Genomic DNA, 25,409 nt, shown 5'->3' with positions numbered 1-25,409 from the left:
CCAACTCCCGATTTCAGCTCAGGTCCTGATCTCAGGGTCACGAGATCAAGCCCTGTGTGGGCTTCTGTGCTCAGCAGGGAGCCTGCTTTACATTCTCTCTCCCTCTCCCTCCGCCACCCACTCATGTACATGCCCACTCTCTCTCCCTCAAAAAAAAAGAAAAAAAAAAGATTTAGGAATTATAAAACAATCTGTAATCATAGTCTAACATAGTCTAAAACACATTATCTAAGGAAAATAAATTGTAGTCTTATGTTTATCTCTTAAAGACTCAAGTATCTAAAATATTCTAATATATGTTTTGAACTTCTGGAAAAGGATTCAAGAAAAATACTCACAGTTACTTATCACTCCTCCCAGTGGATCGCCTTTAAAATCAAATTCAATATCCATATATTTGCCCTGCCAAAGAAAGACTTTGTGAGTTTTCAAGTTCACCTCAAAATAGTCAGTGTATCTTCTTAGAAAACAGCATGCTAAGCCCGTCATATATTTGCTTAAATGTAATTAACACACAATTTATGTAACCATGAGGCAAAACAATATGCCTCCATAAATAATTCATACTAAATACCACATTAGCTAACATATCATGTTGCTAATTCAGGAATAGATCATCTTATCCAGCATGTGACTTTTTCATTTCAGTTACATGTTTCAAATATCTAAAGAGTGTGTTTGTATTCAATTCAAGAAAAAAACTGAGAAAAGTAAGTATTCCTTGTTTATGCACTAGCTGGGAATATAAATTATTTCATTTTTATAAGCAAAATGTGTTTTAAGCCATGGCTAGAAACTCCAAGTATACTGGACAGTGGACCAAATGGAACACATAAAGTCCTATTTTTGTGTCTACTCAAATCAAATGCATGATTATATGTTGTAAATGATCTGGAATTAAAGGCTGATCATTATTACTCTCTTTGGCTTTTGATCTAGATTATACAGCAATAGATATATCCCAGGTTCCTATTACATTTTATAGATAGTATCATTACACACAGAAACACACATGGAGTTTCATATAGTGACTTTTAAAGAATTGGCCTATAACTGTCTAGTTAAAGAGTAACGAGCATTAACAGAATAACCCCGACAGCTGGTTTTTGTTTGGAATAGGGTGTGTTGGTCTAATAAGTGGTCTTTGCTTTTGTTTCATGTTCTACTTTAGTAAGAGTCACATAGATGGCTTGTAAATAAGTCTCCCAAAGAATGACTACTTTAACGCCTTCTATTTTCAAAATAGTAGAGGGTCAGAAACGTGATCACAGGGCTCTCCATGCGGTCTGCGACTTTTCATTAGCTTATACATGCTCTCTTGACTTTCCTTTCTTCATTGTCAAGGGTCACCTGTCCCTTTTTAAAATCGTCTCTCATTTATTAAGCAAATGTCTATCGAGCATTTCTTAGATACTAAAGTAGGCACAAGGGAAAGCAAGGCATCGCTCCTGCCCTCAAGGAAGTTCCCGCCCAAGAGGAATGGAGCCAGATAAACGGGACATCACTGTGTACGGAAACAGATTCTACAGTGGGCAGGATGCTATGCAGCAAGAACAGGAGACAAAAGCTGAGGTGGTCCTAGATCAAATGTGAAATATCAGGGTTAAGCCAGGCAGCAAGGAGGCGAGAGAGCAGGAAGGAGTGGCCCTAAGAACAGGCATCCGTGAGGCTGGTGAGGGAGGCTCGCACACCTCACGGCTCCGAGACACTTTCTTTCTTTCTTTCTTTTTTTTTTTTTTTAAAGATTTTATTTATTTATTTATTTGACAGAGAGAGAGATCACAAGTAGACAGAGAGGCAGGCAGAGAGAGAGGAGGAAGCAGGCTCCCTGCGGAGCAGAGAGCCCGATGTGGGGCTCGATCCCAGGACCCCAGGATCACGACCCGAGCCGAAGGCAGAGGCCTTAACCCACTGAGCCACCCTGGCGCCCCCCCGAGACAATTTCTTGACAGCAAAGTCCTGTCATTAAAGATTTCTAAATAAGGAAGCCATGATCAGACCTGCGTATTTACAAGATCACCCCAGATAATGTGGGATGGACTGGAAAGGAGCAAAACCAGACAGAGTCCACAGGTTGAGGAGGAGTCACGGGAGAAATGTTAATGGCTTTGAGCAGGAGTGCGCAAAATCGGGGAGAGTATGCGAGCTGAGAGCTCCCCAGAGAGTCACCATGAGGGATCCCGGGTGCAGGTAGGCCGTAAAGGAAGGAGGAAGGCAGTGATTAGAAAGTCCAGGAATGTGGCCCAGGCCAGCGCGTAGACAGCTGTGCTCTCCACGCCGGCAGGGACTGCAGCGGTGCAGCAGCCACAAAGGAGCGTCAAAGAGTACCGTCACAGGAGGGTCAGAGGTTGACCACACGAGAGGGTGTGATTTAGAAGAAAGGTGCTTCCTGACACAGGAAGTAACCAGATCCAGAGCACAGGCGGAGGGATCAGCGAAAGATGCGTGACAGGAGGGTGTCTCTACAGATTCAGGGGCAGGTGAGAGCCCAAAGCTGAGGATGCAGAGGAGGAGGAGGAGGAGGAGCGAGGTGATGACGACAATGATCTCCAGGAAGTCACCATACTGCCCTCGGTTGAGAGTAAGGGATGGGGGTCTGCGGACAGTACCATAAACCCGTGCAAAGTGGGAAAGGAAGCTGAGCCGGGATAAACGAAAGGACAGCGCTGACAATTCAGATGACCTGGGAATGGAACGCTCCCCGTTAGCTCGTCACGAGTCTACTCAGAGAAAACCAATGCCTCCCACTACCTAGAAAATAAAGTCTAAGACCATGAACCTGATGATGTTCCAAGCCTCCAGGTGAGGCCCCAACCCATCTCTCCAGGCCTTTGGCCCACAGCTGCCTTCACAGACCCTCCTGTCCAGCCACTGACTCGGACAAGAGCAGGTCCACTCTGGTCTTTCTCTTCGGCTTCCCCACACCAGCTCCTCCTGCTTCCTACTCAATTTTGGCACATTTCAATCTTACAGGCCCACTCAGAACTGTCCCCTGCCCCGGACTCCTTCAGCTTCGCTATTCGGAACGTCCATAAAGCTATGTTGGGAACTTACTATTTTGTGTCTTGTGTTATAATTATTTTTAGACAAGTCCATTTTTTTCTGACTCATCTATAAGCTTCTTAAAAATATTCATTCATCAGTGTTTTCTGAGTCTCTACTCTGATACCAGGCTCTCTTTTAGGTCCTGGGGTCACCATAGTGAACAAGAAGGCCGAGCTACTTGCTCTCATGGCTTCTCCTTTCTAAGGTCCACGATCAGAGAGAAACAGAGAAAGTGAATATAGTCATTCCAGAGACTAATGAATGCCTGAAAAAAGTAAAAGCACGATGAAGTCAGAGTCTAGAAAAGGCATCAGGAAGTGACATTTGAGGTGAGACCTAAATGACGCGAGACGGTGGCCATGCAGAGATCTGGACGCAAGCACATCATGCAGAAAGACCAGCAACTTCAAAGATCTAAGGCAAGAAGGCGCTCAGCACCCCTGCCCATCACAAAGGCCCGTGCTGCGAGGCCAGGCAGGCGGGGAGGAGCAGGCGGGGGTAGGCTTCCAGAGGGGACTCTACTGCATGCCAGGGGCAGGGGGAGCCACTGGGGGCTTTCAGCAGAGCAGTAACGAACCTTCAGTTTGTAAAGACCATTCTGGATGCCAGTAGGGAAAGGTCTGTAGGCTGCAAGAGGAGATGCAGGGAGACCCATGATTAATTCACTAAAAATTCACTAAAAAAATTCACTAAAAAAAAAAAAGAGGGGTGCCTGGGTGGCTCAGTGGGTTAAAGCCTCTGCATTTCGGCTGAGGTCATGATCTCAGGGTCCTGGGATGGAGCCCCGCATGGGGCTCTCTGCTCGGCAGGGAGCCTGCTTCCCCTTCCTCTCTCTGTGCCTGCCTCTCTGCCTACTTGTGATCTCTGTCAAATAAATAAATGAAATCTTAAAAGAAAAAAAAAAAAAAAGAAAGAAAGAAAAAGAAACCAAAACCCCAAACCAGAGATTTCAAACAAACGAATACATTGTACAGGCCTTTTTATTCTTACGGAATGAAAGGTTTGTAATGGAATTCTGCAGACCCTCTGCGCTCTCTCCTAGCTGAGCTCCTCCAGGCCTATCACTCCTCTTCCCTCCCTGAAACCGTGGTTGAGAAGAGCGACTTCCAAAGTCTTAAATGTCTCTTTTCAAAAAGAGCCACTTTCTTAACAGAAGTTCCGTAGGTCAAACTAGAGGAACTCAGGGGGCAGGGAGCACTGCGGGACCCCACGAGAACACCCGCCCGGTCTGGCAGCAGCCGTGAGCGCGCACAACTCCCGCACTGCGCCGTCTCCCGCGCCGCTGGGCGAAGAGACCAAGAAGCTGATGGGACACGGTCAAAGGAAATGCAGTTTCCCGGAGTGCGGGTGTTTACGCACAAACCGGGGCCACGCACAGCCGCGACTGTAAACGCAGCAGAGTCCTATCCAGCGACAGCACGGACCGAGCACGTCGCTGGTCCAGTCGCAGACCAGCAAGCAGAGGAACTACTAAAAACGGCGTGAAGTGATTCAGCCTATGATCAGGTATCAACCTCCCACTCCAATGCCCACGTTATGATGGGGCTTCTCGGAAGTCACTTGTAAGCCAGGTCACCCGCCAAGCCCTCCACTAGATCTCAAACAGCACAGAGCAGTAAAGACTCTTCAGGGAGCTGGTTCCTGCATTTTTACAGTCGACAGACTAAATATTTTCAGAGCTTTTCTAAGTGTATGTGTATAATCTGCAAACAGCAAAAAACAAAGAGGCTCCAGAAAGGAGCTCGGTCTCTTGGAATGACTCCTACCTGCCCGCACCCGCTTCTGTTTACGTAATGAGATTAGCCACGTCCCCGCCACAGGAAAGGGCACTGCTCAAATCCGAGTAACCACGGAAGGGGCTAATCCCACGGAAAATCTCACAGCCTGGAACCAGGAGCCTCCGCCCTCCACTTCCCAGGCTACCAGAACCGCTGCTACCTGCGGTCACCGGCCTTAAGCACTGGACCGCGCTCATGAGAGAAAAGCGAAAAGCCCGACTGAAAGAAGTGACGGGGAGAAAGGGCAGAAGTGTCTCCGGCAGAGAAGCACGAAAACCTCCCAAAATGGTCCCAAGGAACGTATGTGAGGAAACAGCTTATAAAGTAAATAACCTTTCATGAAATTTATAAGATTTGTTAAACTATACAAGAAAGGGGCCAATTTCGAGAAACGTCCCTATCACGCTCAACGCACTTCCCCAGAGGCCATCAGGCAGCGTCTGTGTCTCCACAAAAACAACAGGCAGGACAGCGTCTGCTCAGCTGGCGAGACCGCAGCAGGCCTCCGGGCGCAGGGCATGCCGGGGAGAGCCGAGCGCGGGGCATGCCGGGGAGAGCCGAGCGCGGGGCATGCCGGGGAGAGCCGGGAGATGAAGCCAGGAAGGAGTGTCTTCCGCCCTCAGCACTTTCCGAGTGAACCAAACTCGAAACCTCAATTAGGAGCAGTTTTTACTATTAGTACTACTGGTACTCCTAGTACCTCCTCCCCACCTCCTGCCAGCGGTCAAATCTAATGACCTCGCCTCTGTGAGGTTTCAGCGAACCCTTCCGTGGCTCCTCGTCCCACTGGAGAAGGACAGAGCCGTAGTTTTTCCTCCCTTCCCGTCACCATGGACTCCTCACTCTGCTTCCTAAACGCCAAAACTCAGACCAGTGAAGAGCTCTTCTGATGACCCTCCTTTCCACAGCCCTCGGAACTCGGTGACAGATGACAAAGGACGAAAGAAAAGGCTATCACTCGAAAAGAATTAAAAAGAAAAATCCCAGCAAGCAAAAAATAGTTCTTAGAGAACGTGCGGTGTCTCAACAGCAGCGCGTTCTTATTCTGCAAATGTGTGTATTAAGAAATACTAAACATCTACTGGTTGTTTAAACACACACGAGCTAAATGTTAGTGTTAGCACTTACGCTTATACAAATACTTACAAATCTAGAGGAGTTGTCGTTCCTTACAGTCTTGGCATTTCCAAAAGCTATTAAGAAAGAAACAGATGCAGGGGTAAGATTGACAGAAAAATCACTTCAAGCAGAAATTTAAAGCAAATGAAGTATTTGATAGTTATAAATCCTAGAAAATACAACTTGGAGCAATGACATTTCTGTCCGAGCTTCCCACAGAAACATACTCAGTACAAGTCTTAAGGAAGCTTCCATGTCTTTTCACAGGTTCATGGAAAAAGAGAGTCACTCCTATGACTTGTGGAAATTTTTCAAATATTACTATAAATGTAATCTTGTCTAATCAAATACCTTTTACTGTTTTAAGAGCAGTCAGTGGGTGTACAGCAAGCAAGCCTTGTGCTCTCCACCATTACCATCAGTGCAAATACGATTATCTCAGAAATGACTACTTAATATTATCAAAGGCTTCATGGAACTTGATGAGGTTTCCAGATGGAAAAAGGCACACGAAACGTTAAATTATCTAATTAATTTTAAAAGAAAGCCACTAAAATATGATTACATATGTAACTGTGAAATACAGAAAGAGTAAGAGATTTGGAAACTAACATAATTTCCAATAGGCTAAAAATACTACATAGTTTCTTTAGCTCATCCCCTCAGACCTAGTGAAACTTTCCAGAAAAGAAAGAAAATCAAACTGGCCATAATGCAGAATCCAAGTTTATTCCAAACTGAGCTGCTGTGAGGAGCCGAGTCTCACACAGGAGTCCCTTTTAAGAAACTGAGGGCACCTAAGTACCATGGGTGAGGCCATCCAAATCCAAGGCACAGAAAGTTCCTCTTCAATGTACATAGTTCATGGTGTCATAAAGAAAAAGGTCTGTTTCACCAAGCTTGCACACAAAGTAGGGGCAAATTAATCTGGGCCACCGTAGTAGAGAATTAAGTGGAATAAATATAAGACTACATTTAAGGAGGGAGGACCCCTGTTTGATGCTTTGGAAGGAGCCCAGCAGTGTACCCCAGACCTGAGTGTGCAAACCAGTCACCCAAGGATCTTGTTCAATGGGTCTAGGGATGGTCATGAAATTCTGCATTTCTCCCAACACTCCCCACCCCATCGACCCCTGTTACTAGGATCCTGGGCCAGCTGCAGCTCACAAGGACTGAAGAGTACTCAGTAATGTGGCAACCAGAAAAATGAACCGTGAGATTAAGAGGCCAGGCATCAAATCCCTGGAGGCCTCCATAACTTCATAAATTAAACAGAGGGAACATTAGAGTAACAGAAGCTCAAATGATTACTAAGGGCTAAAGGTTGATCCAGGTGATCAAGGCACAACAGTGGGTTTCTGTCCATGTTCACTTGGGATATTCAGTAGCCAAACCCGATGCATTGTATTTCTCATTAGCTGGCTTTTTTGTGGTTTTGATTTTTTAAAAATAGTTGGTCCTAGCTCAGTTCAGTAGAAATTTACAAGTCAACACAAGGAAAGTTCTTCGTATCAGCGATTAGGCCTGGGAGGGGTATAGTGTGGTAGGTCCCTCATGCCAGATTCTCTCAAATTCTCTCCTTAGTAGAAAAGTCAGCTGAGAGGCTCTACGGAGTGGGGAAACATGCACACAGGAAATACTAAAAAAGGATGCTTACTGAAAAGGCTCACATCATCATCTAGCTCTGCCACCAACTAAGAGGTTTCAACAAATGCAACCCTGAAAATGCCAAGTGTTGCCCCAGCGGTCATGAAGACCATGACATTTCTCATATTTTCACAGGCTAGTCTTCCTGGTGGGTGTGAACATGCTGGGGGGCCAAGTTAACTAACTTGCATAGCCTCAAAGTCCAGCTTGAGATGCTGATGCATAAAGGACAGTTTATTGTGGCTTGAAGGTCACGGGCAAGTGAAGGAATTGCTTCAAAAAAACTTTATTCAGGGCGCCATTTGCATGCCATAAACCATCTTTTCATCAAACAAATCTGAGTTGCACACACACAGCTCTAAACACTAAAGTCTTTTATTGTGGGTCACAGAATCAAAAGCAAGTGTTTCATTATAGAACACTTGAGACACATTCCTCAATTGTTTTTTTAAGCTCATTGTTCTCGATGTTCATTTACAGTAGCAGTTCCAGTTAAAAAGTAAAACATTCCCATAAAAGATAATACATGCCCACAGCAGACATTTCTTCCATTTCCTGCACTGGGGCCTAGTTTCAAATACCATCAAATAAAGGGCCAGATTCTCATCGCAGATGCGAGAGCATTCCACAGTCCTCTAGATCGCAGCATTCTTAAAATAAGCATATACAGAAATACGCGTACAGCGCCCTAACCCAAAAGCAAAAGACAAACTAAACAAAAAGTCAAATACTGGCAATAAAATGAAGATACAGGACTTTCTGTAATAGCTTCCTTCGTCATTAAGGTGCCAAAGGGGACAAAAGATTGGTAACAATGGCATAGATGTTTCAGCCTTTGCTTTTTGCAAGTTTGAGTATTTTCACTTGTCTTATCTAACTATCTGGGGGATGAAGGAGGGGCTAGGTCTAGGTAACACGGGCAGCAGGGTTCTGTCCTTCTACACTAGGGGGCAAGCTATTCACCCCAAAGCAGCTCTGTTTCAATCTCCATTAAATCTTGACCTTCCATGACCTTGAATAAAGAGCTAAACTACTCTTCTAGACCAGAGACTCTAATCAGGGCTGGTCCTGACTCTTCTCCACCAGGGACATTTGGAAGTGTCCGGAGACATTTTTGGTGTTACCAACCAGGGGCAGGGGTGCCTCTGGCCACCAGTGGGAAGAGACTGCGGATGTGGGTAAACATCTCACGACGGAGGTGCAGAACTCCACGCCACAGCGGGGATTCATCCAGTCCGAAATGGGGTCGAGAAACCCTACCCTATCCCAACGACTGCACAGTGACAATAAAGACAGGCTTACAATATAAAGCAAAACTAAGGGCTGGCCATCAATAGGGAAAGGCTGACTTCCTGTTTTCAAAGGCAAAGAATGGTTAATGCCTATGGTTTCTGCCAACCTCTGTGGCATTAGGGGGACTCACCTCTGGCTTTTTCTGATGGTGGTATGGACTACATGTGTGTGTCCCCCACCAATTTTTATGTTGAAGTCCTAACCCAGTGTGACTGTATTTAGAGCTGGGGCCCTTGGGAAGTAATGAGGGTTCTATGAGGTCATGAGCCAACGAGGGTTCCTGCCCCCAACCACCACACACAAAGAACAGGTCATGTGATCACATAGCAAGATGGTGGCTACCTGTAAGCCAAGAGACCTCCCTTGCCAGCCTCTTCATTGAGGGCTTCTGAGCCTCCAGAAGAGGAAGAAAATAAATTTCTGTGGTTTAAGGCAACCGGCCTATGGTATTTTGTTAGAGCAGCCTGAGCTAGCTAACACAGACGGCCAACCACGGAATCTGAACTCAAGTCAGGTGTAGGCTTTCTGTGACCCTGAAAAAGACTGTCCTTTAGGTGTTTTCCTGGCATGGCCTTTCTGACAACAGAAATAAGCAGCCAGGGGTGTTACCCGAATGATAGAATAGCGTGGCACTCACACGGCTCCTTTTCTCCCAGTTCCTCCTGGCCACCAAATCAAATGCAAATATCAAGTGATTGTTTTTAGGCAAAACTAGAGTGATTCAAAGAAAAATCGAGGGGCACCTGGGTGGCTCAGTGGGTTAAGCCGCTGCCTTCGGCTCAGGTCATGATCTCAGGGTCCTGGGATCGAGTCCCGCATGGGGCTCTCTGCTCAGCAGGGAGCCTGCTTCCCTCTCTCTCTCTCTCTCTCTCTGCCTGCCTCTCTGCCTACTTCTGATCTCTCTGTCAAATAAATAAATAAAATCTTTAAAAAAAAAAAGAAAAAGAAAAATGGAAAGGGAAAAAAAAAATGAACATAAGCAGGAAAGCTCCTTTTAGATGAGTGAACTGTTTCTCCTTTAAGCACCTGAAGCCAAGAGTTCTTAGGACCGAGCTCATTCGCTCAGCATGTCTGGGCCTGAACCCTCCTTCCTCTTTCCCCGCTCCCCGCAGCCCCACTCCCAGCCCGCCAGACGAGCCGTGCGAACTGGACCCATTGTACGAGTCACACTGACCCGAGGTACCCAGGAAATCCTACCTTCCAGGACTGGGTTGGACTGTAAAAGCTGTTCCTTGACTTGGTTCACTTCTGCTCCTTTTCCACAAACGGCTGCAACGTAGGACATAACAAGCTTGCTGGCCTCTGTGAACGAACACAGATCAGATCGATAAATCAAACAGATTCCTGGAAACAAATTCGTGGGGAAGGAAATCGGGTACAGGGTACAGAAGATCCACTCACAGTGTTTTCGAATGGCTTTATACCTGAGACCGAATAGTGTTTAGGAAAACTTTTAACACCTGTGTGCTTCCCACCAGTCAGCATGGCTAAAATTAACAACACAGGAAACAACAGGTGTTGGCGAGGATGCAAGAAAGGGGAACCCTCCTACGCTGTTGGTGGGGATGCAAGCTGGTGCAGCCACTCTGGAAAACAGCATGGAGGTTCATGAAGTTAAAAACAGAACAACCTTACGACCCAGCAACTGCACTACTAGGTATTTCCCAAAGGACAGAGAAACCCTGAATTGAAGGGGCACATGCATCCTGACGTTTAGAGCAGCAATGTCCACAAGAGCCAAACTATGGAGAGAGCCCAAGTGTCCACTGACAGACAAATGGATAAAGAAGATGTGGCGTATATACCCAACGGAATATTCCTTGGCCATCAAAAATAATCAATTCTTGCCATTTTGCAATGACGTGCATGGAACTAGAGAGTATTATGCTGAGTGAAATAAGTCAGTCAGGGAAAGACAACTACCACATGATTTCACTTGTATGTGGAATCTAAGAAACAAAACGACCATGGGGGGGAATGAGAAAGGAAAACCAAGAAATAGTCTCTTAACTACAGAAAACAAAGTGACTGTCACCAGAGGGCATGGGGCTTGGGTGACGGGGATTAAGGAGTGAACGGGTTGTAATGGGCACTGGGTATTGTATCGAAGTGTTGAATCACTAAATTCTATACCTAAAACTAATATTATACTATGTGTTCACTGGAATTTAAATTAAAAAAAAAAAAGGAAAAAATTTTTTAAGTATTTATGCATTCTGCTCAATGACCTGTCATTAATTCAGATGTAATAGGAATGAATGGTGCTTAAAGATGATCACCAGGATGAAAAAAAAATTTGCTGAGTAATATAGCCAACAACATGTCCAGAGAACGGTCTTCTTAAAGCAATCACTCACACATAATTACGATATTATACACAGATAATTCCAGCTAAAAATAACCTGGTAACCTGGGTAGCTTTACGGAAGTATTTTTAAAGCTTAAAAGAACTGTCGTTCTCAAAAATATTTTCTAAATCAAACTAGCTTGCACACAACTAGACTAAATCAGTTACTCTTCAGTTCAACTGAAAAACTTAGCGGCTAATGTTAAGAATTTGGTGACAAGAAAGCTAGCTTCTTCAGGACACAGTTGTTTCCAAAGGTTTCACCAGTAACTGAAAGGTAAGCTGCTAAAAGTAGATGGCCACCCAAGGCACACAAAGAATTCTTAGCTCAAAGGCAGGCAAGATTTGGTTTTGGGGGTTTTGTCTGTTGGTGTCCATTAGCCCTTATCCCCTCTCAGCACCTGCCTCTTAGGACCTGAGCTTCTGAAAACTGCCTTCCAAGGAATATGAATAGATATTCAGGGAAAATGAGGTCCAAAGTCAAATGAATTAGAGGAAGTAAAATAGGTTTCTTTTTAAAGGGCTTCTGGGAGGATCCTGTATGTGGCAGAATTCTAGAAAAGGCTCTAGAATGCTATACTTCCCAGACGGGTCTGCCATGGAACCTGTTTCTCATTGAGCTGTCCTTGTCCTGATTTTCCATAACCAGGGAAAGGTTCAACTATTAACTGTGGATAGAATTCAACACACACTTTCATTTGGGCAGTCGAGGCAGGGAGACTCATCATAAATCTTTCTTTCTCTAAAGTCTGTACATGGGTGTCACCGTCTGAGAGCAGGAAGACTTCCTCAGAGCTGAGTGTGAATCCCTCTGCCCACAGTTTTAAGGGCGCAGATCCCAACACTGCCATTTCCCAGACAGAGACCTACAGGGGACTTCCAGTCCCACTGCTCACCCCAAAAAAGTAATAAATGAGCAACTGGAATGCCACCTTGGGCACACTGCCCGACACTTGCTTTAGGGCTTTACAGCAACGCCAAAGCATTGACCAGATGAGCCACTGAGCACCAAAAATCGTCACGCACGGTTCTCCAGGCCTGACGTCGGAGCAAATAGGGTATAGGGTATAGGGAACGCTAACAATCCCATGGAGCCCTGAGAAACGAGGTGGGAGGCTGGGTACTTCGGCAGCTCAGTCTTCCTCCAACGTGCTTTCTGGGTAATGAAAATGAGTCCTCGCAGGTTCTCTGGTGGTCTCTTTTCTGTTGTCTGTGACGTTCTATGGCAGATTTCTGTTGTCTCCTTTTAGGGACTGCAACTGAGAAGTGCCAATCTTTTCATTTTTGTGATTCCCTTCCTCCAAAGGGCACTGCCCCTTCATACACTTTCCACTGTGTGAAGTTTCCTAAGTCCATTTCCCACTATCCCCAGGGTTTCAGTATCTAAAAGTTGGTGAATTATATATGGACAAAGAGTTTATATGCTTTCACATGTCATTCGACTTCCTGGCGCCACAATTCCCTATCCGTCGGTCTGTGCTAGAACTCTTCTTCTGGTCACTTCAGGATGTTTTCTTTCTCGGCTCTCTGGCTTTCAAGTCCAGGTGAGGCTGCCCTCCCAGGAAAGTCCTGGCATCCTGTGCTGTTGGTCTCCAACTCTGGGCCACCTCTCCTGAGTTACCCGTGCATCCCGACTCCGCAGTCGGGCCTCTGAAGCAACTCACCTCCAGGCCTGCTTTCCCACCACTCCACTTTCTCACTGGCATCTTGGCTCCCCGCCCTCTCCTCCAACTGCACATGTTATCAAATCCCTGACAAGAACGTCTGGCCTTTCTCCCCATTACACTATGACAACACTGAAGCATTTATAAGCACAATAATGATCTCAGATCATGGCAAATACATACACACACACACACACACACACACACACACACACACACACACACTTTAGATGAAAAGGTAAGTTTCCTTTTAGGTAAACTGACAATAAATATCAAAAGTCCAGGCCAACCTGTTTTGCTTATTCCAGTGACTATGGGCCTCACTCAAACTTCAGACACATAATGATGCCGAGCTCTGGAAATCCTGTTCTGGACCAGGATGGACTCAGGGACAAAACATTGGGTGTGGGGTGGGGGTGCGGGCAAGAATCAACCCAGAATCAACATTCTCTGGCAGCTGCTGGAATGGATTTGGCCTCTCAGAGACTTTTAATGGCCAGTATGAAAAGAGTCAAGTTTTCTCAGTGTCAAGCCTGTGTTAAAAATGGTATAAGGAGGGGTGCCTGGATGGCTCAGTGGGTTGGACCTCTGCTTTTGGCTTGGGTCATGGTCCTAGGGTCCTAGGATCGAGCCCCGCATTGGGTTCTCTGCTCAGCAGGGAGCCTGCTTCCCCCCGACCCCCCTCTCTGCCTGCCTCTGCCTACTTGTGATCTCTGTCAAGTAAATAAATAAAATCTTTTTAAAAAAATGGTATAAGGAGCAGATCTTTGGGAATTCGGATTGAACTTATATCTGGCTATTAAAGTGCATATAATCCCACAATATCTACTGAGATAGAAAGAGGAATTAACTTGACTGAAATTAGGAGTGACTTTTATTAACTTTGTAATCTATTTAAGTAATTCAAATAAAATTCTTTTTTTAAAAAAAAGATTTTATTCATTTATTTGACAGATAGAGATCACAAGTAGGCAGAGAGGCAGGCAGAGAGAGGGGAGGAAGCAGGTTCCCCGCTGAGCAGAGAGCCCGATGTGGGGCTCGATCCCAGGACCCTGGGACCATGACCTGAGGCGAAGGCAGAGGCTTAACCCACTGAGCCACCCAGGCGCCCCTCAAATAAAATTCTTAAATATAGTTCAAGGATACTTATTCCTAAGTTGTTAAAAAGTTTGTAACATTCGATTCTTCACTATCTTCAGGAAATCTAATCCTGGATTCATTTTGATAATTCATTTTTGGAAGCCAGGATTAAGACTAGTTTTCTTTCAACAGTCTCATTACCTTAAAGAGACAACTCTTATCATTTTTTTGCCCTGACATAATACTTGACCTTTAACTTGAGCATCTCAGGAGATACTTGCTGCTTCAGAGAAATAAGTAGAACAGTGAGGATAAGTTGCAAGGTCCAACACAGTTCAGAGACTGTTCCCATAATATTTCACCGTGTTGGAAACAGGAAATAATAGTTATCTCAAGAAGCTTTCTGCTTCATTTCCTTTTGGCCCTTCTGTGCTAAAGTTCAAATAAATTTGTAACTTTATTCAAGTATTTAGATACTTATCCAAATCAAAACTTCATGTAATAACCTCTATGAATGAAATATATTTCTAAGAATCAAGAATTATCATCTCCCGTATTTCAAAGTCCAGCTTTTGAATTATGTTGATTGTTATAGAAACCAACTAAACATGACCTTGGCAAACACAGCACACAATTATGAGCACTTTCCAAAACAACACTCTTGAACAGACTGTGGACACTTTAACCCAGTAATCATACTCTTCGGTGACAATGCCTCTCATGTACATGTAAAAATAGAAAAACGATTCTACTTGAGACAAAAAGGTGTATTCTTCATGTGTACTCAATCTTTGAAAGCACAGCTAGTTTGGACCTAAGAACCGGTATTTAAAATTAGCAAAACATAACAGCATTTGCTTAGAATCAATTCTTAGTTCATCATTTTCTGTCTCTTATAGACACTACATATATGTGAATTTATGTACACGTATATGTTTGAATGTAACGTGAATCCTAAAATTCATCAACACTCAGACAAACAAAATATTAAGTCTTGCAAGTAAAAGTGTCTTCTCCCCAGAAAATGGTAGAACATCCAGGGTTCAACAGAGAGTCTGTGCCATGGGCAAATGACAGTCACCCAATACTCCCAAATCAGAGTGCCTGGATCAGAATTCATTCCAACAAAGAACGGAAGGGGGTTACAGAAGATAGATTCTGGGCATTTTAAATTCCTGATAAGGGAAAAATGAGAACTAATTTAACTCCATATTCTCTGGTACCTTGTAAAGGATTGTGAACAATATGTATCATGTTGTTATGCAATTATTACATAATCCTATAATCACGCAGCAGTGTTTTTTATGAAAGAAAGCATTGCAAAGTAGCAGAAGGTGAATGACAACGGAAAAACAAACATTTCCGTGAACAACAAACAGGATGGGAAACTTGCTGCTAAGACAGTAAAAACCATCTTACTATGCGTGTTAACGGAGCAGGCTCCCATGGAGTCAATCACAGTATCAGGAAAAATGCCCCAAATGTATGGCTCTAAGCAAGGCTTATTCACATTTTCCTCACAGAACGCATAAATGTATCCAGGAGTCAACGGCACTCAACACCATCCCTGTCCTGTATGGATCATACAACACACACGTATGTCATGCAGCAAATAGAGCCACACACGTACACACATACACATACTGATATATTTACCTGCTTCTCTACTTCTCTGTCTCCTTGGTCAAACTATCCAAGTTTTTCCAGGCGCCCGGGTGGGTAAGTAGGTTGAACGTCTGCCTTCAGCTCAGGCCATGATCCCACGTCCTGGGATGGAGCCCCACCTCAGGCTCCCTGCTCAGGGGGGAGCCTGCTTCTCCCTCTTGCTCTGCCCCTCCCTGTGCTCATGCTTCCCCCACCCCAAATAAATAAATAAAATCTAAAAACAAAAAAATCCAAGTTTTTGTAGGGACTGAGCTTATAAGGGTCTCACAGTCCAGAGACCTGAAGGATAAGACTACCTAATCAATGAGGCTTCCTTTGGGTACAATGAAAGACGGATTCTGCGACACAGAGGAACAGCCTTTCTAGAAGCCACAAGTCTGCAAGGCTGTATAGTAAGCCAGCTGCACCATCTCCAAACTCATCAGACAGGCGGCCTCAAACTGCTCCAGTCGTGATACAAAAAGCCTGAGTCTCACAACAAGAAATGCAGCATTTACTCCAAGAGGAGTCCTGAGGGCTGTGTTTTTACCAAAATACAACGCTATGTACAAGTTGCTTTGCTTCTGAAAGTTGGCCACGAGATCCCTCATAATTACTATAAAACATGTGGATCAAGAGAGGCCTTTCTCACACGGGGAAGAAACAAAACAAAAGCTCATTCTCTTCTGGGCTTCCGTGTGCTTAGCTGTTTTGCTTGCCTAGGACACCACTATAAGGAGACATACAGATGTCAAGTCATACAAGGTCATTTGGGGTTCAGAACCAAAGGTCTTAATGAGCACGGCGGGCTTCACAACAGTCTTAGCAGATGGCTAGAGAGTTCCCAGAAACTGATGTAACTGTAAAATTAGAAACCAAAGAATTTATACCGTTTCCTTAGGTCAGGATCATCTTCGCAGACCCACAGATCTTTTCTGATGTCTCTGAAAAAAGGCCGTTCTGATGGGTCCTTCATGTTCTGCCTCCCCTGCCCCCGTCAGCGCTCGAACGATTCTCCACAAATTATCTGTATTCACAGTAGTGAATTCTGAGTTCACTGCCTAGAAATACTTGGGCACTTTTATGAGGCATGATGAATTTTTTATTTAGCACAGCAGTAATGAATTAAATAGGACCCCAAAGGACTCAAAGAGTTCATGCCTCTCCCTGAGCGCCCACATTACAGAAGCGCACGGCAGACAACTATCTCCACTGCTTAAGGCCAACAGCATCATCATCTGCCAAGGGGGTTTACAACCTCGTTAAATTAATTACTTCTTGTAAAGTAAGCCCTCTGATCCTGCAGGGTAGTCCTGTACAAGCTATCAGGAAAGGTTCTTACCGGAAAGAGATACTGTGTGCAAACCGTAAGGCACATTCTGAACCCTCGGTAAATGTCACTGTTCTTCTTTCATTTAATCACCAAGAAAATCTTCAGTAACGATGTGAACTCAAAAACAATTTCAGTGGACAACATAATGCGGTACTGCAAGTGGCCTGGCACCCCTCCTCCCCACAGAACTGAGGAAACCCCCTCCCAACTCCTCCCATGACCACACCATCTCCGCACTGTTTGCCTTCATTTCGTTTTCCCGAAAGTAATCTCCATGGAACAGAGACATTAATCAACACACAAATTCTATGCTTGATCACATGGAGAGGCTAACAACAAAACCGTCATAAAATCTGAGGCGACTTTTGTATCGCTGTTTTTGAAATGAAAGAAAAGTAGAAAAAGATGGAATAAGTAAGTGAAGCATGAAATGCCCCTGGAGAGAGAGAGAGGCAGGAGATGGTCCTGGGCTCTATAACTGAACAGAAGAGCTTACTAGCAGCGACCAGAGAGAAACGGAGCAGATATTTTAGAACAGCAGCTCTCACTCAGGACAAGGGCCCACTTCCCAGCACTAGGGTTAATGCTAATGGACAGCTGAAGCGCCACAACTTCGGGCATCACAGTGGCTCAACAAGAAGACAGATGCATTGAAAGACCTCCAGCCAGTGCTGTTCAAAATAGGACCCAAAAACCGGCACCACCCAAAGCTGGTAGGTCCATGGCCTATTACCAGTCTACACATGAGAATAGGTTTTTGTAAGTTTTTTATAGCAATTTGGTCATTTACTTTGTCTGTTTAAACTAAAAACAGGGGCGCCTGGGTGACTCAGTTGGTTAAGCATCTGCCTTCGGCTCAGGTCATGATCTCCAGGTCCCAGGATGGAGCCCCGCATCTGGCGCCCTGCTCAGCGGGGAGTCTGCTTCTCCCTCTGCCTCTCCCCGCTGCTCGAGTTCTCACGCATGTGCGCTCTCACTCTCTCTCAAATGAATAAATAATGCCTTTTTAAAAAATTTTAAAAAATAAACTAAAAACAACTAGAGATTGGTTGTTCTATGTCTTCTTTCCTTTCTTTTTTTCTGGTATCAGTCAGGAACAGATTTGGGGAGGAGAGAGACTGGTGTTTCGCGGTGACGGTGTGAGACGCACTGGTCTCGAGTGGCGATGATGCCCTCCGCAGCCTCCCTCCTGAAGCAGCACCCAGTCTTGTGTGCTGTGAACACAACGGCCCTACCACAGGGAAAAAAGCAAAGGCCGAGAAGCAGCTGTCCGTCTTATGACAGAGGGCAAAGGGATCCTAAGAAGGACAAAATCCGGGGAGGATGAGAGGGTAAAAAGGATTCCAAGTAGTGAGTGGTCTACTGAAACCCAAAGGACAACTTATTATGTAACAAAATATCAAGAGAAGAGAAAACTACAGGAAAGAAGGATGAACTCCATCCCACCAGATTTCTACCAGAGGAAGGAGGCGTTTTTGTTTTGCTCAGAAAAACTGAACACCAACCCCTCTGAAACAGTACCAGCAACCTCCACTTAGCTTTCCAATACGGAAGACACGTGAGCCCCCCAGGAGACGGACTCTCACTGCAGGAGGGAGCAGGGTGGTTTGCGACTCGGTGAGAAGGAGGTGGCCATGCACCGACATGGCTAATTAGTGGATGTGCTGTCTTCTTGGAATGCATGTTCCAGGGGAGATGAAGATGTGGCCAACACCAATCAAGCCAGTGACCACAGCCCACTTCTGATGACTCACTGAGGAACAAAGTGATACAATCAGACCCTCAAAAAATGTATCTTTAGTCATGATGAAGAATGAGTAAAACCTAAAAATATTAATAGCCATAGGAATAATTTCATCTAGTCCTCCCTCCTGCTTAAATAAAAAGAAAGGTGTGAAATGACTAGGCTTGTAGGTACAGTCGAAAGGACTGGAGCAAGGAGTTCGGGCATGAGATACACCGATACAAATGCCTCCCGTCAAGGGACATAGTTTTTAACTTGCCTTGCTACCATTTCCACTGGTCAACTTGGAAAGAAACAGGAAACCGTACTACTTCTGTGAATTCAATTATTTCACCAGAAAGAACTGGTTAGTGACAGAAGAGAGGAAAAAACGTTCTCCCAAGACACCAGTGTCCTCTTAAAGTAGCTACTGTAAAGAGGGAGTTGTGGATAGCAAAAGATCTCCCAAATTTCTGAGCAAACAGAGGTCTAGAGCCCACCCAGACAGTCAGATAGATGAATGATCTAAAAAGGGGTGGGAAACTAAACAATGAAATACTTTCTATGTATAAATAGAGAGCAGAAGCTTTAATGAAAAGTAGCCCAAGCTGCGATTATTGGACGGGAGAAAAGCAGGAGAGCGGGCTGCAGAGGCAGGTGGGGACTAGATCACACAGAACCTATGCAGCAAGCACAGTGGACTTGACAAGTATCTTGGTGCAACAGAAACCAGTAAAATGTTTATATAAAAAATATCCTGAGACAAATGAAATCAGAAAAACAATATATCAAAACTTAGGAGATGCAACTTTTAGGAGGAAAGTTTACAGTCACAAATGTATATATTAAGAATAAAGAAAGATCTCAAACAAACCTAATATTACACCTCAAGGGGGGGCGCCTGGGTGGCTCAGTGGGTTAAAGCCTCTGCCTTCGGCTCAGGTCATGATCCCAGGGTCCTGGGATCGAGCCCCGCATCGGGCTCTCTGCTCAGCGGGGAGCCTGCTTCCTCCTCTCTCTCTGCCTGCCTCTCTGCCTAGTTGTGATTTCTCTCTGTCAAATAAATAAAATATTTAAAAAAAAAAAATTACACCTCAAGGAACCAGAAAAAGGAGAGCAGACTAAGCTCAAAGTTAGCAGAAGGAAGAAAATAGTACCAATTAAAGCAGAAATAAATGAAACATAGAACTGGAAAATGACAGAAAAGATTAATAAAACTAAGAGATGGTTCTCTGGAAAGATAAACCAAATTGACAAACCTTTAAACTAACCAAGAAAAAAGAGATGTCTCAAAAAAATAAAATAAAATTATAAATGAAAGAGGGGACATTCAACAAATACCATATAAATATAAAGAACCTTAAGAGGTTACTATGAATAATTACATGCCAACAGATTGGACAACCTAGAAGAAATGGTTAAGTTCCTAGAAACATACAAACTACCAAGACTGAACGGTGGTAAACAGAACAGTAACAAGGAAGATTGAATCAATAATCCAAAACCTTCCCAAAAAGAAAAACCCCAAACTAGATGGTTTCACAATTGAATTCTACCAAACATTTAGGGGAGAATTAACACCAATCCCTCTCACTCTTCCAAAACACTGAAGAAGAGGTAATACTTCCGAACTCCTTTTATAAAGCCAAACTGACCCTGATACCAAAGCCAGATAAAGGTACTACAAGGAAACTACAGATCAATATCTGTGATGAACCAAGAAGCTAAAATTTTCAATAAAATACTACCAAACTGAAATCAAAGGCTTATTAAAAGGATCATACCCTGGGGTGCCTGGGTGGGTCAGTCACTTGAGCGTCCCACTCTTGATTTTGGCTTAGGGCATGATCTCAGGGTCCTGGGATCAAGCCCTGCACGCACAGTGGGAAGTCTGCTTCAGGGTTCTGTCCCTCTCCTTCTGCTCCTCCCATCCCCCGCTCACAGAAATGCTCTCTCTCTCAAAATAAATAAATCTTAAAAAAAGAAAAGGAAAAGAAAAAAGTATCATACTCCATGATCAAGTGATATCATCCCTAAGATGCAAGGATGGTTTAACATATGCAAATCAATCAATGTGATACATCACATTAAGAGAATAAAAGATAAAAATCATACGAACATCTCAACAGATACAAAAAGGCATTTGATGAAATTCAATATCCTTTCAGGATAAAAATTCTCAACTAGTTGGGTATAGAAGGAACGTACCTCAACATCGAAAAGGACATAAATGACAAGCCTACAGCTAACATCATACTTGGTGAAAGGCTGAGAGCTTTTCCTCTAAGGTAAGAACAAAGCTGCCCACTCTCACCCTCCTATTCGACATAGCAGTGGAAGGCCTAGAGCAATTATGCAAGGAAAAGATATAAAAGATACCAGAATCAGAAAGAAGTAAAATTGTCTCTGTGTTCATAGACTGGAAGAATTAATACCACTAAAATGTCCGCACTACCCAAAGTAATCTACAGATTCAATGTAATACCTAGCAAAATTCTAAAGGCATTTTTCACAGAAAAAGACAAAAAAATCCTAAAATTCATACAGAACTACAAAGAGAATGCAAACAGCCAAAGCAATCTTCAGAAAAAAGAATGATCCTGGGAGCACTATACTTCCTGATTTCAAAACACTAAAAGCTACAGTAATCAAAACGGGATGGTACTTGCATAAGAACAGACACACAGACCAGGAAAACAACATAGAGGAGCCCAGAAATAAAACCATGCAAATGCAGTGAACTAACATTTAACAAGGGAGCCAAGAATACTCAGTGGGGAAAAGACAGTCTTTTCAATAAATGGTGTTGGCAAAATGGGGGACTCACATGCAAAAGAAAAAAACTGAACCCTGTCTTATACCACTCACAAAAAGTAACTCTGAGCAGATTAAAGACTTAACTCTAACACCTGAAGCTATAAAAATCCTAGAAGAAAACATAAGGCAAAAGCTCTTGATATTGGTCTTAGCAATGATCTCTTGGCTATGACATGCAACGTAGAAACAGTGAAAGCAAAAATAAATAAGTGGGATTGCCTCAAACTAAAAAGCTTCGGTAGAGCCGAAGAAACAATCAATAGACAAAAAGGCAACCTCCAAAATGCAGGAAATACTTGACAAGTCATGTATGCGATCAATAGTTAGTATCTAAAATATATAAGTAACTCATATAACTCAACAGCAATAAGGAATAATAGTAATCAGATGTAAAAATAGGCAAAGGACTTCAATAGGCGTTTTTCCAAATAAGCCATTCAAACGGCTAACAGGAAGCTGAGGATGTGGTCCACCTCACCAATCATCACGGAAACGCAATTCAAAGTAACAATGAGCCATCACCTCGCACTGGGGAGATGGTTATTACCAAGGAAAGCAAGAGATAACAAGTGCGGGAAGAAATGTGAAAAGGAAAGCCCCGTGTTCTTCCGGTGGGAATGTCAGTTAGTACAAGCACCGTGCAGAACAGTGCGAAGGCTCCTCAAAAGCTCAGAAACTTCCAATGATGGGATTAATGTCCTTATCTGGCTCTGACTCATTTTCCTTCTGTGTGTGTGTGTGTGTGTGTGTGTGTGTGTGTGTGTGTGTCTCCGTCTCTGTCTCTCCTTGTGAGGACACAGATCAGAGGTTTTCATCAGGAACCAAATGAGCAGGCACCTTGATCTTGGACTTCGCAGCCTCCAGGGCTATGAGAGATAAATATCTGTTGTTTTAGCCCCCAGTCTATGGTATTTTGTTAAATCGGGCTGAACTGATGAAGACAAGTGGGGACTCTAGAACTTAGCTATGTTACCTATGTTCAAAATTCCAGCTCTGCCACTTGCTCACTGGGAAGTTCGGACCAGTTGGTTAACCTTTCTGGGACTCAATCTCCCCACGATAAAAACGGGGGTAAGAAGAGTACTTAGTATGTAATTTGCTAAAGCACAAAGCCCAGCGCAATGTGTACTTATGTTGGGAGCTACTGTTTTTACCCAGCGGCATGGCCGTGGTTCTGCGGGAGGGAACAGAATCAGAATGTGTCAGTTTCACAAGAGGCTCTAACAGTGATGTAAAATTTATAAAAATAAGTAAAACATTCTAAAGCTTACAATAACTTTGTCAGACAATACTAGATTGAGCGTATCTGACCCAACAGAAGTAGACATACACAAAACCTACAATCCTTGCTTGGTGAAAAGACCCGCATGACTCCACAGACGGGCTACATTAACGGAAGCCTGGTATCCATATGAAGAGGGGGAATAGTTCCAACACAACCAAGACCAAACTCGGCGTATTTACTGCATCTATCTTTCTTCTTGGGATGTAATTTTGTGAGGCACATAGACAAAATGGGATCATTCCAGAATAACAGGACCATGATAGTGACTGTTTGAGAATGAGATCCTATCTTCCTATTACACACTCTAAAAAGCACCCTGTATTTCTCCTTCACCACACTGAACACTCTGTATGTAAACGACACGTGTACATGCAGACGTACAATACAGTGTCTGTGTAGTACACATTCCACACACATGTATATAAAACACAGAGCTACTGTCCATCTTCTCCACTAGTCTACAAATTCTATAAGGACAAGGGTGGTGTCTGGCTCACCAGTATATCACTAGTACTTAGTACAGTACCTTTCACCTTATTAGTATTCCTATAGGTACTCAAAAATTATTTCCTGGGGGCTCACAGGTGGCTCAGTCCATACAGTGGCTGACTTGGTTTTGGCTCAGATCATGGTCTCGGAGTTGTGGGACTGGGCCCCTTGTCGGGAAGTCTGCTTGAGGATTCTCTCCTTCTGCCCCTCCCTATACCTCTAAAACAAATAAATAAATCTTAGAAAAAAATTATTTCCTGGCTGAATGAATAAATGACTATGCATTACACAGGAAATTTTTGAAGACAAGGGATGTTCATTCAGCCCTAGGAATGTACACAATGGATGACTTCAAATAATTGAGTGACTGCCGCATAGAAAACAAAGTACACTAACTGGGTAGGGCTCCAGACTGCAGAGGTTAAGACCACTGGGTAGAGGCAGAATTCAACTCTAGGTAAGAAAGAACTTGTGTGAGCTGAACCTGTATGGCAAATGTAGCAGTCGGCTTGCCAAATCAGTGAGCTCATGATCACTACGAAAGAAGGGAGTTTGGTTATTCCATGGGATACAACTATAATCCCTTCCAATGATATGAGAGTATACTTTCTGTTACTTTCCATTCTTTTTTTTTTTTTAAGGATTTTATCTATTCACTTGAGAGAGAGCAAGTGAGCACAAACAGGGTGGGGCAGAGGGAGAGGGAAAAGCAGACTCCCCGCTGGGCTGGGAGCCCAATACTGGGCTCCATTCCAGGACTCCAGGATCATGACCTGAGCCAAAGGCAAAAGCTCAACTGACTGAGCCGCCCAGGCAGCCCTGCACTTTCCATTCTTACATGCCAATCCATAAGACTTTAAAGGCACAAATTTTAAGAGGGGCTTACGAACAAAATATTCATTTCAGTCAGTTGATTGAAATATCCCTGGGCAATTTTCTTCTCTTAATAATCAGAGGCCTGAGGTATGCTAATCGGATCACTTAATAGCCAAGCAAAGCAGGAAAGTTTAAATTCCTCTTTGGCAAACTAGTAGAATCATCAGAGTCTTGTGTATAAAACAAGAACATTTTATAGATAAAATGGCTGTGGAAATACCATCTCCCTCCCCTCCTCCTCCCTGAGGGAATTATCAGTTCCATCAAAGAAACTCAGTTAAGAAATTCACTTGCCCGAGCGTGGACTCAGAGAGTCCAGTGAGTTCTGGACTATAAATATCTAAATATAGATATCTAGCACAAGAATTGAGTTCTTCTCAATTTTTTCCCGGTTAGCTGGGAATATTTTCACTCAAAAGCATCATCAGTCATATGAATTATTTTTATTAAAAGCACAAGAAAAAAAACAATCTCTCCATTCAAGGGTCTGTTTTATGGGGAGGTTGCTAGCCTTCCTAACAATATATAGAAAAATCTCAATTCCTTAGGCTTCAAAGACTAGAGGGAAACTAGTCTTCCTCCTCACTCTTTAGCTGAGGTAAGATGTGCTGTGGCCTCTCAAAGCCCAAACAATTTGCCATTCATCAAGGAAGTGGTAAGACCTCACAGGTGTGGGGCCTTGCAGGAAAAGTAAAAGACCTTGAATCCGGAATCCAGAAACAGACTCCCATATTGGCTGAAATCCCGTTTCCTCATGTGAGAGATGTTAAGTCCTTCCCAGAGAACATTCCAGGATCCTTAGCAGCAGCCTCCTGCGAAGGAGCCCTCACAGCGGCCTGCAGAGCGGCATGGTAGTGAGGCCCTTCCTGCCCTCTCTCTGTCAGCATCAGCGCAGAGTGTACCTTCCGCAGGGGAGAAGGAAGGGGGTCCGGGGCTGGCCTTACCTGTTTTTCCTGCTCCGCTCTCCCCGGTAATGAGAATACACTGGTCCTTATCTTGATCTCTTAGGGATCTGTATGCTTCGTCTGACAGGGCAAAGCTGCAGGGGATAATGGGAGAAAAGTCTTTAAAATTCAGCTCATTATCTTGTGTTTATCAGATGTAGCCACAGGCTCTTTACAGGACTGGGAAATGCTTTAGATAGGAAGCTGAGACATCAGATTTTATTTCCTTCCAAGTCTTAAAGGAAATCACTAAACCCACCTAGCCTTGTGGCCCACGTTACCTTCTCCTTCGCATTCTCTAGGGAACGAAACAGTACCAATCTAC

General features: G+C 44.0%; 1 protein-coding gene across 6 annotated transcripts in view; it reads right to left on the bottom strand.

The window, feature by feature from the left end:
* Positions 1–25,409, bottom strand: part of MYO1B (myosin IB) — a 179,708-nt gene that overhangs the window by 68,256 nt on the left and 86,043 nt on the right. For all 6 annotated transcript variants that reach the window (XM_046018231.1, XM_046018233.1, XM_046018235.1 and 3 more), the window contains exons 4-7: positions 25,085–25,179; positions 10,080–10,184; positions 5,970–6,016; positions 339–402 (exon numbers count right to left, since the gene is read on the bottom strand). In XM_046018231.1, coding sequence (XP_045874187.1) covers positions 339–402; positions 5,970–6,016; positions 10,080–10,184; positions 25,085–25,179 — 311 coding nt within the window. The remainder of the gene's footprint in view (positions 1–338; positions 403–5,969; positions 6,017–10,079; positions 10,185–25,084; positions 25,180–25,409) is intronic.

Source organism: Meles meles, chromosome 9 (assembly GCF_922984935.1).
Source record: "Meles meles chromosome 9, mMelMel3.1 paternal haplotype, whole genome shotgun sequence".
NCBI lineage: Eukaryota > Metazoa > Chordata > Mammalia > Carnivora > Mustelidae > Meles > Meles meles.
The sequence above is the reverse complement of the archived record's forward strand: the minus strand, read 5'-3'. Positions and strand labels throughout refer to the sequence as shown.